The sequence below is a fragment of the Pieris rapae genome, chromosome 8 (genome assembly GCF_905147795.1).
Source record: "Pieris rapae chromosome 8, ilPieRapa1.1, whole genome shotgun sequence".
In the NCBI taxonomy this organism is placed as follows: domain Eukaryota; kingdom Metazoa; phylum Arthropoda; class Insecta; order Lepidoptera; family Pieridae; genus Pieris; species Pieris rapae.
Window position 1 is genome coordinate 2,274,967 of NC_059516.1, and position 14,953 is coordinate 2,289,919.

Genomic DNA, 14,953 nt, shown 5'->3' on the forward strand with positions numbered 1-14,953 from the left:
AAGTGCTCGACTAGAAGATATTTTTTTACTTTTTCTGTTATTGTTAGTTTCTTGTTATCTTCTATTATTTCTTCATTAAGCTGCGACGTTGGCGTGACCACTTTCTGGAAACTGTCCCTCCAACAGAATTGTCCAAGCCTGGTGCGCTGCAAGATACATCTCCTCCACCCAGGCAACTAAAATACCAGTTTCGACTTTTGTTGTTTAAATTTGATAAACTATATACAAGTGAGGAAAAATTACAATATTGTTAAATCGTCACCACCAAGCACTTAATTTAATTCACGGTTTGTACTAGTCTTATACTTATATTATTTAATGTATTTCTAGTAGTAAAAAAAAAAGTCTATCGGGAATAATAGACACCAAAAACGCTCAAGAGGTTCAAGGATTATCCATTCTTTCTGGGACACCCTGTATATATAACAATTGATTGAAACTTTGTATGCTGGAAGTATTTCTAACTCATTCATATTTACCCTGGTACCACTGCTGGACTCAGGATTCTCAGGCACAGTGTCCGGCGGAGCATCACTGTGAGACTCGGGAGAAGAAAATGACGTACACATTGCGCCCGCGCATCCCTCTGACGCTTCCGTTATTGGTGTACTCGCTACACATATTCAAATACAACTCGTTAAGCCATATTAAAAGTAGAAATATTTCACAATATATGTGTTCCTATGATTCACAAATGTCTCGCAATCTAAAAATCCCTATATACATAATTCTGTGCCGTTCTGATTCTGAGTTTTATTAAAATCGATTCAGTAGTTTCCCATGTAAAAATCCAAGTTTATTTGTTAGTTGTTGTTGTTGTTTTATGGTTAATAACTATTTTAAGTGGAGCAACAAAGTAATAAACCGATGCCCAAATTACAATTAACGCAAAAGAGAACAACTTAGACGGTGGATAGAAGAAACAGCAGGTAGTACACGGCAGAGAGTGGCACAGAGCAGACAGTATTATAATATTAATGAGATGACAGAAATATAACTGTAAAGTATCTGAAATAAAATGCATTTATTATTATTATTTAAACACCTAAACCTTACCCGTAAGATAATCTTCAACAGGCCAAGGCTTTTTTTTTAGCCAGTCGCCATTTGAGGCAGTAGTTTCAGCCTTTGAGTTGGAAGACATCTCTGCATTGAGACGCTGGAACATTGTTTATGAGAACTATAGAAGAACATGTTTAGTAAACCTATCAACCTCGCAGTAGGCGATAAGATGGCAACATCTATCTACCTGTTTATTGTAAGTACACAAAAAATATATATAATACATATCTCAAAAAGCTTAACGTTATAATAAATAACGAATAATGTATAACAGCACCCGAAAATTGCTAACACCCAAATTCGACATTGTAAAGTTAGGTATATTACAATATGCTACATTAGATAACCGCTGTGTATTAATGTTACCATAGGAGTCTTGTTTAGGAGCGCGACAAATGCATGTAAAAGTAGTTTTTTAATTTAGAATTTATGTTGGTTAGTGTTAGGTTATCTATTATCTGATTGCGTAGACTATTTATTATAGTACGAGATCCCGCTGCAGGATTAGTGCGCTCATCGATTTTTTGTTTAAAACCAATTTTTTTGTTTATTTATAATTCGGAGAATAAATATTTATTAGCCGCGGTAGCAAATACCGCAACGTTCTCTCGCCATATACGTTGTATGCTTTTGATGTACAGAGCCGAACTTGCGTTACCGCTCGAGTCTGTACGTCATGCTCCACAGGTTTTTTTATGTCATCTCAAAAAAAAGTGCTCGACTAGAAGACATTTTTTTACTTTTTCTGTTATTGGCAGTAGTTTGCAGTGTTTAAAAATTACTCTTTCTTCATTAAACTGCGACGCTGGCGTGACCACTTTCTGGAAACCTTTCCTCCAACAGAATTGTCCACGCCTGGTGCGCTGCAAGACATAATAAAAGGTCACTGCAATAATAAAAGGTCAATAGGATATAAACATTTGGCGCGAAAGAATCGCAACCACAGATTAGGCAAATTAAATTTCAGATGGTAACGATATAGAGTGCGCATCCGTTATTAGATGGCAAAATACCAGTTTCGACTTTTGTTGTTTAAATTTAGTAAACTATATAAAAATGAGGAATAATTAAAATTTTGTTAAATCGTCACCACCAAGCACTTAATTTAATTCACGGTTTGTACAAACACTCTCCTCGCGGTTGCGACATCTTTTGCATCACTGACCCGTTACAATACCGGTATTTTGATGGTAAATGAGTTCCTGTATAGGATTTTTTTGAGTTTTCTCGTGTTAATACCCTTGATTTAAGATCAGGAAATCTTAATTTAGAAAGGAAATGGCAAATATATATTTTTTTCAATTTAAGTATATATACTATACAGGATGTCCCAGAATGTACAGATAATACAACATTTTCTACAGCTGTGATACTTTTTGACATTTAACACCTTTGTCTTCAGTCACCGTGACCACGCACGCTGTAAAGCACGCGAAACGTCGGCAAAATTTAAAATTATGTCTAAATAATTATAAGTTTAAAAACAATAATACATTACTATAATCCGTAAAAAAGTGTTTTTCTTTAAATGTGTAAAAGTTATGTTGAATAATTCTATTCAAGCTCCCTGATGAGTCCGCGAGTAAAGGAATAAAATACCTTCGATAGCTTAATGTTTTTTTTTTTTTTTTGAATGGAATCTCGCTGTTGGCCTTAAGGGCCTTTACAGCTCCCCTACCTTACAGCCCCCCTTTCCGGCTGAGCTAAGCTCAGGGTTTCCCGCGACTCGCGCAAGGGCGTCTCCTGTGAGACTCGAACCTCGGCTTGGGCCGTCGCGGGGGATAGCTTAATGATATTTTAACAGACAATATATAGCGTACAAATTTACATTTTGTTAGCGCGTTTTAAATTACAGCTAACGCCATCTAGATACACTATATGTATTTAACATTAGACAATACTAAGTTTAAAAAAAATAAAAATTATGTATTACACCATTTTGTAAGCTGTACGAACTGCGCATTTTTTTTTAAATAGCTGGCCACTTTTATACCTTTTTTACATGAGACACTCTCAAACTATGCCAAAATTATTTTGGTATCAAATTACATGTCAAAAACTGAAGTTCTTTTTTTGATTTTGAAATAAGTATCATAGATACTTATATTATTTAATGTATTTCTAGTAGTATAGTCTATCGGGAATAAGATGACACCAAAAACGCCACAAATTTCATTATTTTGTGGCCGTTGTGCACATGAATGCGAAGTAAAGTAAAAATAACGTTTAATAAAAAAAATATATATGGGTCAATCAACTTTTAAGTGTACATCAATGATAAATTTTATTTTTTTAATTTTATTTGAATTTTTTTGATATTTTAACATTTTTTCTTTAGATAATTATTTATATTTTAAGAATTCACATAGAGCAGAACGATTTATTTAAATAAAATAGTAAATTTGACTCCGAAATCCACATGTTTCCGTCAAACCCATTATCTAAAAATAATAACAAAAATAATTTAGAATATAGAACTATTAGATATAGCAAAAATGTGTTAAGTAAGTAAGCTAACTGCCTCCGTGGTGTAGTGATTTGAGCGTTCGTCTTAGGGTCCGGAGTTCCCTGGTTCGATTCTCGGGAAAAGAACACGTAAAGTTAATATTTGTCAATTTATCACTTTCATTCACAAGATTGTGCCCAGGTTAGGACATAGCAAGCTAAACCACCTGATTGTTCATCACAAAGATGGTTCCGTGCTTCGGAGGCCATGTTGAGCGGTTGGTCCCGGTTGCTATGACCGGTTGCTATAATTAATTAAATGGCAGTCGTTACACCACCATGTCAGAGACCTACTGCTAGTAGTAGGACTAATTATTGAAAGGAAAAGTATTGCTCTATGCTCATTCTATAATTAAGTGTCCTATGGGCAACCAAAATGTACCACAGACAACGGTTTTGGTTGTCCAAGTGACTGGTTGTCCGAGTGACATTTATCAGTCTTTGCGCTTTCTGATAATAAATAATGATATTTTGAATTAGGTCTTACGCACAGTGAAAAATATAGATAAAATAGAATATATTTCACTTTTATTTACTATGATATATCAAATACTGACGTTTTTGTGCTGGTTGTCCGGTAGACACACAAAAAAGCCACGCACTTTTTCAAAACGCGCGCGACCGACTGTCACCGCGGCAATGATGAAATCAAAATGGCGGTTGGATGAGTGTTGTCACCAAATCGACTGACTTATTGTCAAGGCACTGATCACTCCATTTATGTTTCGGTTTCGGAACTTTTTTACCGTTGTCCGGTGGAAGTCGGTATAATAAAATATAATAGGGACCAAAACGAACATGCAAAAAATTCGGTAAAATTATGTAACAAACAAAAGTCTATATGCTAGCATCTTAGTGAACATTGTAATGAATAATTATGTACAAGCGTAATTATTTGCCATATAATATTTTTTTGTATAAAGTAATGTTTCATTGTAAATAGCTACTGGGGGACAAATAAAAAACGCTACATCCAGATATTTTGTCACCTGGACAACCATTAAAATTCCAGTTTAATAGTGATTTATTTAAAAAAATTTACTCGTATGTTTGCTTAATAATAAGATAAATGCGACATATGCCAAAAAACCACTTAATTTTCTTTAGAACTGCGATTATTGGTCAGGGACAAAACATAGTACTTACAGGACAAATAAAAGTTGATTGACCCATATATATTTTGAGTATCACTTGGAATTTTTTTCTTTCTTTTTCTGAATGCTGGAGAGCTGTTCCGTGCGGGGTTCAAGGATTATCCATTCTTTCTGGGACACCCTATATATATAACAATTGATTGAAACTTTTCTATGCTGGAAGTATTTATAACTCATTCATATTTACCCCGGTACCATTGCTAGGCTCAGTATTATCAGACGCAGTGGCCGGCAGAGCATCACTGTGCGACTCGGGAGAAGAAAATGACGTACACATTGCGCCCGCACATCCCTCTGAGGCTTCCGTTTTTGGTGTACTCGCTACACAAATACAAATACAACTCGTTAAGCCATATTAAAATTAGAAATATTTCACAATATATGTATTCCTATGATTCACAATGTCTCGCAATCTAAAAATCCCTATATACATAATTCTGTTCCGTTCTGATTCTAAGTTTTATTAAAATCGATTCAGTAGTTTCCCATGTAAAAATCCAAGTTTATTTGTTAGTTGTTGTTGTTGTTTTATGGTTAATAACTATTTTAAGTGGAGCAACAAAGTAATAAAGCGATGCCCAAATTACAATTAACGCAAAAGAGAACAACTTAGACGGTGGATAGAGGAAACAGAAGGTAGTACACGGCAGAGAGTGGCACAGAGCAGACAGTAACGTCGGAATTTTGCCTATGCCAAAAAAGGGCATCTAGGAATTAATGAGATGACAGAAATGTAAATGTAAAGTATCTGAAATAAAATGCATTTATTATTATTATTTAAACACCTAAACCTTACCCGTAAGATAATCTTCAACAGGCCAAGGCTTTTTTTTTAGCCAGTCGCCATTTGAGGCAGTAGTTTTAGCCTTTAAGTTGCGACACATCTCTGCATTGAGACGCTGGAACATTGTTTATGAGAACTATAGAAGAACATGTTTAGTAAACCTATCAACCTCACAGTAGGCGATAAGATGGCAACATCTATCTAACTGTTTATTGTAATTTATTTTATCTCTCTTTTTGTAGTAATGTTTTGGTATCGTTGTTTTTTAATTGTATTTTTTTCTTTTACTATTCAGTTTATAAGGAATTTAAATTTGTACTGTGTCCCTTCAGGCACCAAGGTTTTTTGGTGTTTTCTGTACTTTCAGTTTATATATATTATATTAAGCGAAAGTGAATAAAAAAAATTAGAATACAGATTTATCAAGAAATGGTATGTCAATTTTCCGACACCACAAACTATATAGTTAGGAAAATAAGAACTAATTAAAAGAACATTTTGTGCAACCAACGTTTGTATAGGTAATTCCACTTAGTAATTACCTCCTATAAAATCATTCATGGGTGAGAAATTTATTTTATGTTTGTATTAAATATCTGTAGTACCTCTTTAAGATCAATAATTTGCAGATCATGTTCATCCATTAGCTTGTTAATGTACCACTGCTGATCACGACAACGTTGATAGAACGTTGGCGGACGTACTTGAAACCTGAAATTGATTTTCTTCATATATTTAACGCGGCATTTTTTCATTATTTTCTTTATATATATGAGGTTGCAAACTAGGAGGCTCATCGGATGTTATGTAATACCGCCACCCATAGATACTCACATTGTCAGTAGCTCACAAGTACCTTATCTCTTTTAAAAATTGTCTTCTTAAGTCCAATATACTTATTTCAAATTTTGGAAAAATGCCTTTATAAATTAAACATTCTTAATCTAAATCCAAAAATACAAAACATATAGTTGTAAACTCTATACATATGTGTGGCACGTTTGTTCCGAATTTGACAAGCCTTATTGCTGCATCAATGTCTTTTCTCTTTAATCATGGGTTTCCGTGTCATTTATAGATAGAATAAGTGTAATATTTATTTCATCTTCTCGAGATGTTCAATGTTAAACTAGAAGCCATTTTATATAGATAACCAGATTAAAGGGATGGGCAAATTAATGCGATTAGAGACGTCATTGGTAAGATGTAGCGTGTTTTTTTATGAAAACAATGTATAGTGCTGCATAATTTAATTAAAGACACTTGTTAGGATAATGAAAACTGCTCCAAAACAAAAGATTTATTACTTATTTGTAGGAAGAGATAACTTTATGATATTTTTGAGATCTCACCTTAAAATTAGAGTGTCAGTCTCTTGGTTGAGATATCCGTCGCTAGCGAGCAAATCGAGGCGAAAGAATTTTTTCACTCTACAACACTTGCCGACTTCAAAAACAGACGTTAACTCGGTTACGAAATTCTTTGATGGATCCTCGGATTCTTGATGAAGCATTTCGAAACGACACTCGTACCTAAGAGGATTTCTATATTATTTCAGAAAATAACCAGGATTAAATTATAAAATTTCTATATATTGTAATGCAGTCGGCTCGATGATTTTCCATCCATTTTCTCCGAAGGATCGCCAACTGGGAAGATGCAATGATCAGAGCCACAAGGCTTAAATGGACAGCACACCTGCTCAGAGGCCAGAGAGGAAAATGGTCAAAAAAAGTAGGTATTGTAGCTAAGGTGTCCATTGAGGACACCTTAGCTACAATACCAAGCGAAGGAGAGGAAGACCATGTTCGCGGTGGACTGATGACTTTATAAAAGCTACCGTTCCTCTGTGGAAAAGACTTGCCAGGGATATGGAAGCACTGGAAACAGCTGGAGGAGACCTTCGTGCCACAAAGGCAAGCTGTACAAGAGGACAGCTGTGCAGCCTTAAAGAACTTTTTTTATATACATATATATTTTTGTAAACTTTTTCGTGTATTAATTATTGTAATAAAGGCTTTGAAATTCAAATTGAAATAGAATATATAGTGAATATAAAATCAAATGGCCCAGTTCCAGGAACATTTTACTCTTTCATCTATAAAAAATAATAAAAGAAAAATCAAGTACCTGATTATTATCAGTCAAGCTATTACTGTAAAAAACGTAAGTGTTTATTTTTCTATCGTTAAACAACTTATTTTTTTTTATTCAAATAAAATATCATGTATTAAGCTAATGGCATATCATGTATTAAGCATGTATTAAATAATTTATTTTAGGTAAAGAAAATGCTAAAGCTGCTGACAATACGAGATTATATCGTCAGCGTTTGCGAGAAAAAAAAACATCTAACGGTGAATCCGTAATATATAATTATGCTTCTAGCTCTCCAGCAATACGTAGCTACGTGTTTAATCGGTGTCAGCTTCAATTATCCATAATATAATAAATCTTAAAGCAATTTATATACATTTAATGACATAATTATCAAAAATAACTATTATTTACTCAGGAATCTCAGCCTTTAGTTGATTTTTAGAAGAAAAATTTGATCTAACTATGAATACTTCTCGACTTCATCCAACAAAGCGTTTCGGTACAATGATAGATCCTGTAAGTATTTTTCGTATTTTAAGTATTTTTCAAGAAAAGTAGCAAGTTTAGAGAGTAAAATTTATGTTTCAGATTAGTTACCACAAACCTATAAATATTATGACATTCAATTACCTGTTTCGAATCCATAATATTAATATAACATTTACTTATATAATCTTTGTAAAGCGCATTTAAGTTAATATTTCATCATTTCAGTGATATATGCCGCCAACGCCAAAGAAGTTTTACTTCAATCGCGCGTTAAGGCACACAGCTTTTTTTACATTATTATATAGAACTGAAACATGAGTCGTGGGTTGCTATATTTAAATTAATTCAAACATATCAATAACTTAAGATTCGCAGACAATTTCAAAAAGAAAACAACTTACGTTGAATTTTCCGGTAATCCCGCCATCAGCTTCAAACCTACCGAAAGGTATCTTCCCTGGTTCCCTCCAAAGCCATCAGGGTCGACTACTAGCCTCCAGCAGAGACCGTAAACATAGAGCGGGTCAGAAATCACGGGTCTAGCCGCATCCCGAAGTTTAGTGAATTTCGTCAGCGTGAACGTACTACTATCGTAACTTGGCACGATTTCACTGTAAAAACAATCAAATAATCACACGGAAATGACGAATTCGGGAAAATATTTGAAGCTAGCAACACTTGCTGTCACATCAATGACATTTAATACTTCAATGTGTAATCATTCTCGACGTAAAGAACGAAACATTTATACGTATGTAAAGAAATAATTATATTTCTTAAATTAGATTATTAATTATCTTTTTTGTTTCTATAAATGTTCATTTAGGTTTGTTTGTTAAATTAAAAAAAAACATCAAAAATTTTCTTTGACTCAAAACAAACATCACATTCTATACAATATTCACTGTGGTTAACCTTATACATAATATACTTCTATGAGCACTAGCGTTTAAACTAGGCCTAGCCTGTATCTTAAACACTAGTTTCTTCTAGTGTCAGTAAGAAATTGGTTAAACTGCCATTAGACGTTTATTATATAGGTTCACAGTTGGGAGATACATTTGCAAGAAGTGGTACAGCTGGTACTGATGCTTCAGCTACGTACAAACTTGTAGTGGGTCTTTTGGCCCACTGAAAGAGAACTGTAGCGATGAATCTTCTTCGAGGACATCATGAACGATAATTATGTTAGTACAAAGATTTTTTACGATAAGAAGTTTCACATTGTCATATTTATGATTTCCGATATTCAGGGTTTGCAAAGATTGACCACTCGTGAAGTATAGTTGAGGCCATAGAAACTGCCTGATTGCAGGGTTTTTTTTAACTCGCATAGCTGTCCTTTATAAAACTGATGGAGTTGCCTGAATCGAGAAGTGCTTCTGCTTTTATTCCTCGAATATAAGCGGGACAGTAGCTTTAGGTAATGAAGAAGGTGACGCTGCTGTGATACAATCGGAAAGAGTTTCAGTACCTACTGCCACAGAATTTGTAGGTTTCGAAGAGCTTCTGCAAACAGCAAAGTGCCTCTTCTTGTTGCAGAGACAAGTCTTTTCGAATGCGGGGCAGTTCTTACGAGGATGTGTTTGTCGCCCACAAAAGAAACATTTTCGTCGTGGAGGGTTATTAATAGAAGAGCAGATCTCGTCGTGCACAATTTGTGGTTTCGGAAAGACTAAAGTTGGTTCTTTTGGGGGAACAGCATTTCAAGACACAGCTATTGAAGCTTTGAGAGTTGATCTCTGCAGTTTCTAGGCTTAAATGAAAAGTTAAACCAAATATTAGTAAATAAAAAACGATGTTAAATGAATGAAGATCAACAAAAAAAGACATGGACTGTAGTAGCCAGGGAATACATAGATACATATAATAATACTAACCATTCAGTAACTGGTTTTTCACCTTCTTATCTTCTACATGGTACATGTAATATTGTTATACGTAATGAATTAAGATTGCAAAAATCACAAAATGATGGGATTATAGCCAGAAGAATAAATCTAGAGTATACAATGAAATCACACAATTATAATAAAAAATTGTTTGATAAACATAGAAAGCAATATGAGTTTAAACCTAAGTAGAAAATGGAAATAAGCTAAATAGGAATAGAAAAAGACGAACTAGGGATTGGACCATTTTAAATAATAATGACTCCGGACTCCATTTACAAAATAATAATGGGCACAAGAAGAATGAATCAAACTTATTCCATGTTACAAAACTAGCACCTTCAGTAGAGGATGAATATAATTTTGTTATACTATTTTTTTTTGGGAGATGTACAGAAATAATTATATTTTTTCAATTTGATTAATTATCTATTTTGTTGAAAAGACAAGAAAAAGGTTACCTGTGAAAATCGGCCGGTACCGGCGCAGTAACAATGCTAGCCATAGGCTTTATGCTGAGTTGATGAATTGTCTCTGACATTTCCCCACTTTTAGCGATAAGCTCACATCTGTAAAAATCATGAAAACAAACCTTAATAATTTTAATCCGACCGATTAGGTGGACTAACGACATCATCATGGAGGTAGGCTCCCAGTGCCAGGGCCAGTGACTGCACAGGATGCACTGGCATACTGGAGAAAAATGGAGGAGGCCGTCCAGAAATTGACCAAAAAAAGAGACTGAGATGATAATTATGAATATTAATCCTATATATGTAATGTGAACCTCATTAATGAAAAATTAAATTGTTTTATTTGTTAATTTATTTTTAAAATCAAGACATCTGACTACATATACAAAATTATACATCAAATTGATAAACTAGCTTCGATTTTTTGAAGTCAAAAAGTAGTCACAATATTTTCTTAAAGATATTTGTAACAGATAAAAAAATTAATACAGTATAGGAGACTGTTTAGTAAAATAAACTATATCAATTGTGTTGGGGACACAAAGCTTATAAGACCTTCAAAGAATGATCAGTATATAAATTGGTATTTTTGGATAAACAAGATGCTGACTTAGTACTAGCATCCAACTTGTGTTCAACTTCTTGAAGGAGATGTTCCAACTGCTCAGTCTCTTGTGTTAGGCAGTTCTTCTGTTCCATAAGAGTGAGAATTTTAGCCCCAAATGCCGAGTCAAGACGTGAGTATATTAGTTCCACGGCCTGACGCATTTCACGTACTCGTTCGTCTTTCGCCGCGCGAACAGATTCGACATTTCGTTCCTAAAGATAAGAGAGACAAACTATTTTCAGATCTTATCATTGAATATGTGGCAAGGATTTAAAATATTTTATATAAATATAGAATATGTTACTCAGGGATGGAGATTTCTAAAGGTGAACGAATTTTTAAAATCGGTCTCGTTGTTATAGTGTTTTGTTATAAAACATATGTATAATTCTCTCCTCTTTATAATATTAGTATATCACTTTTAAATTATAGTATTGAGTTTTGTACCAGGATATTTTGTGACAATAGGGCTACATTTAAAAAAAGGGCTATTAGGTTTAGCCGCTTTAATGCAAAAAAGTATGTATTGGAATTGGTGTTATAAAGTATTGCCAACAAAAAGGCACAATGTTAACTGTCTCCTCAAAATTATATTTTGTGGTTCATTGTATAGGGGTAAAACATTTAATTATATATTTACTTATTTATAATATTATTTCAGAAATCCATATATCCAATAAGTTACTATTAAAGAACTTTGTATCACAATATATAAACAGGCATTACTTCTCTGTTGTTAAATACCCTTATATATATATTTTTCTTTTTCTTTTCTTGAAGGACCCTAAGTCGAATTGGTTCAGAAATACCGCGGTCGGCAGCTGGTTCCACAAAGTGGTGGTGCGCGGCAAAAACTGCCTAGAAAAACGCGCAGTTGTGGAACGGCGGACATCGAGGTGATACGGGTGGAATTTCGTATCCTGCCTGGACGTCCGATGATGAAACTCAGCTGCAGGTATTAATCCGAACAACAGCTCTGAACACTCGCCATGGTAAATGCGGTAGAAGATGCAGAAAGACCCTACATCTCTACGCAACCAAACCAAAGGATCAAGCCGCTCGGAGAGAGTTTGGTCGTTAACGATTCGAACCGCTCTTCGTTGAATACGGTCAAGTGGAAGGAGCTGGTACTGGGGAGCACCCGCCCAAAGGTGGGAACAGTACTCCATGTAGGGCCGAATTTGCGCTTTATATAGTTGCAAGCGGTGGCCCGAAGTGAAGTACCGTCTCGCCTTGCTGAGCACACCGAGCTTTTTGGAGGCTAATTTTGCCTTTCCCTCCAAGTGACCGCGAAACTGAACGTCGTTCGATATGTCAACGCCAAGTATTCCAATGCTGGCTGTGGCTTTAAGGAGAGTGTTTTCAAAACGAGGAGTAGCGACAAAGGGTGTTTTTTAGCGGAAAACGCGCAAACTTGTGTCTTTTTGGGGTTAAATTGGACTAGGTTTAGTCTGCCCCAGTCAGAGACTCCACGTAGTAGAGTTTCTACTTCAGACACAAGTTTGTTCCAGTACTCATCGACATCTGCCCGAGAAATACTTGCCCGGCCAGTGTAAAGAGTGTCCCCAGTGCTGTGATAAAACACAGCCTTGTGGAACCCCAGCGTTCACGGGTTTAAGGTCGGAACATGCTCCGTCGATGACGACCTTGATGCTCCGATCGGCCAGAAAGCTGGAGATCCAAGATTATAAGCTGGATATAAGAATTGCGGAATAAAACGATTGGCATCCATTTAGATATAGATTTATAGCATACTAGCAGACTTGGCCAAGCGTTGCTGTGGCTAATGTTCTTGTTATATTACATAATAGTAAACTATTCAAAGAAAACGGTAGGAGAACTTATGTGAAAGGTACTTTTAACACAGCGCCATCTGTTAGAATTGTATTAAAATAATAAACAAATATTTGCAATAAAATAAAATGGCGACAATAATTAAAGATCAAAGCTATCCCATCTCTTAAGTTGAATCAAACTGCTCACGGTGTGCCAATTTAATTTAAAATCGCTATGGTGGTTTAGGAGTCCAACGCGGACAAACATCGTGACAGGAGATTTATATATATGTATTATGATAAGGAATCATGTGATTTACATAATATTAATATTTACAAGACTACTTCTTTTAATGGACTGTATATATATAGTAAATGAAAAGAGTTTTCTTGGGGGACATGTTCAATCAATCAACCAATACAGTAATACCTAGACTTCCTTATTTAAAAAAAATCAAACAGACTTCATAGAAATAAAAAAACAGAAAGATCTTATAGGATCTAAGCTTAATTGTAAATAAAAAATTTCTGAAGGAGAAACAGTTCTCTACTTGAATTTATGCCTGTGCCATTTCAAAATAGGTGTTGTCTTACCCCTTCTTGAGCAAGACTTTTGAGCTCCATAAGTCTTTGCTTCAATTGGGAGACCCCATCTCTAATCTGAGTCACATGTTGCTCATAGACCTCTTCCAGTGGTTTAAATGTGTGGCCAGAATGTTTACCACCCCATAGAGCACATTCATGGCAGATACACTGACTGCATGTACAGCAGTATACTGTTAGGCGCTCTTGATGGGTTGAACATCTATAATTAAGTCATTTAATTACCGTTAATAGAAAAAATAAGATATTAAAAAATAATTTATAATGTCAGGATAACCTAATGTTATAATATTAAATCATTATCTTGATTAATAAATTGACTTGAATATGAAGATGTGCAACCATTAATTAATAAATATAATAATAATATTAAAAACATCAAAAATACATTATCATCAAATATCATTATTTATATAATAGAACTAAATAATAATAAAATGCATTTGGGAGAGAGCATTGAGTGCCAGCAGTTAATGCAAATTTTGACATGTATTCATAGATTCAATTTAAACTGAGGAAGCTTTTCATATCTTCAATGTTTATTAGCGAATAACGAGTTTCCTCTTAATTCAAATTTCTAAGTAATTGTAAAATGAATTTATTAATAAAGTAAATCAGAGTTGGTCTCCTTTCTCAACTCTGTCACAGACCAAACTAGAAAAAAAAATTTAATCACCTATCTCTGAAGCTTTCTCTCTGAGCAGATGAGTTTGCCTGTTGCATGGTTTCTATTTTCTTAGTGATCTCTCCCATCCAACGGCAATTTATCAACTCATGTAGGCGGAGTGCAGCCCGACAGTGAGGGCACTGGGACGATCCTCCAGTCAGCCACCGTCGGACACAAACGTAACAGAAGAGATTTGAACAATGAGGGCATAGGTGGGCATCTACAATTTTATCTATACAAATGAAGCATCGAAAGGCCTCCAACAGCGTCTGAAAGGACGATTATCATCATATCAACAGAACGTGTGTTTCTAAGAGGGGCAAATCGATTTAAGTACCTACCTTGACAATTTCTTCCTCGCCATTGGCTTTATCTGCTCTGGAACTCATTTTTCGTGAAAATTAGCAGTACCACCGTGGAAATTGATTGCTTACCACAATATGATGATGAGAGATGACATATGATGATGAGTGATGACATATGATGATGAGTGATGACATTAATTTATTCCTAATGGGAAAGGCAAAGGACTTTGGTCAAGTTTTGTCCTTGGTAATAATAGGAGAATTTTGGTAGTTTTAAAGGCCGAAGCCACATCTTCATTGTTCTTGATCGTAAGGCCGAAGCCCCATGTCTTGTCTTATTGTTATCATTTCGTATTATTCTCGCTCATAAGGCCTAGTCCACTTCTTTGATGTTTTGACATTACAATTGGTTGAAGTCAAATTCATTAGCAATAATAGTAGATTCCAAATAAAATTTGAGTAAGTATTTATATTTCCATTTTGTCGTTCAATCCAATAAGTCAATCCGAGGAGTTCAATCCTTTTAAATATCTTGAA

The 14,953-nt window shown here is 34.7% G+C and overlaps 1 protein-coding gene across 10 annotated transcripts in view; it reads right to left on the bottom strand.

The window, feature by feature from the left end:
* The window catches only part of LOC110995630 (E3 ubiquitin-protein ligase TRIM37-like), a 36,172-nt gene extending 21,219 nt beyond the window's left edge, over positions 1-14,953 (bottom strand). For 2 of the 10 annotated variants that reach the window (XM_045629066.1, XM_045629064.1), the window contains exons 1-13: positions 14,453-14,942; positions 14,121-14,380; positions 13,436-13,646; positions 11,070-11,278; positions 10,448-10,555; positions 8,496-8,705; positions 6,858-7,037; positions 6,111-6,216; positions 5,518-5,620; positions 4,909-5,042; positions 1,803-1,925; positions 1,057-1,159; positions 480-613 (exon numbers count right to left, since the gene is read on the bottom strand). In XM_045629066.1, coding sequence (XP_045485022.1) covers positions 480-613; positions 1,057-1,159; positions 1,803-1,925; positions 4,909-5,042; positions 5,518-5,620; positions 6,111-6,216; positions 6,858-7,037; positions 8,496-8,705; positions 10,448-10,555; positions 11,070-11,278; positions 13,436-13,646; positions 14,121-14,380; positions 14,453-14,500 — 1,929 coding nt within the window. In that variant the 5' untranslated portion in view covers positions 14,501-14,942. Of the gene's footprint in view, positions 1-29; positions 177-479; positions 614-1,056; positions 1,160-1,802; positions 1,926-4,908; positions 5,043-5,517; positions 5,621-6,110; positions 6,217-6,857; positions 7,038-8,495; positions 8,706-10,447; positions 10,556-11,069; positions 11,279-13,435; positions 13,647-14,120; positions 14,381-14,452 lie in introns of all 10 variants that reach the window. The other 8 variants (XM_045629058.1, XM_045629057.1, XM_045629062.1 and 5 more) reach the window with 8 other exon arrangements.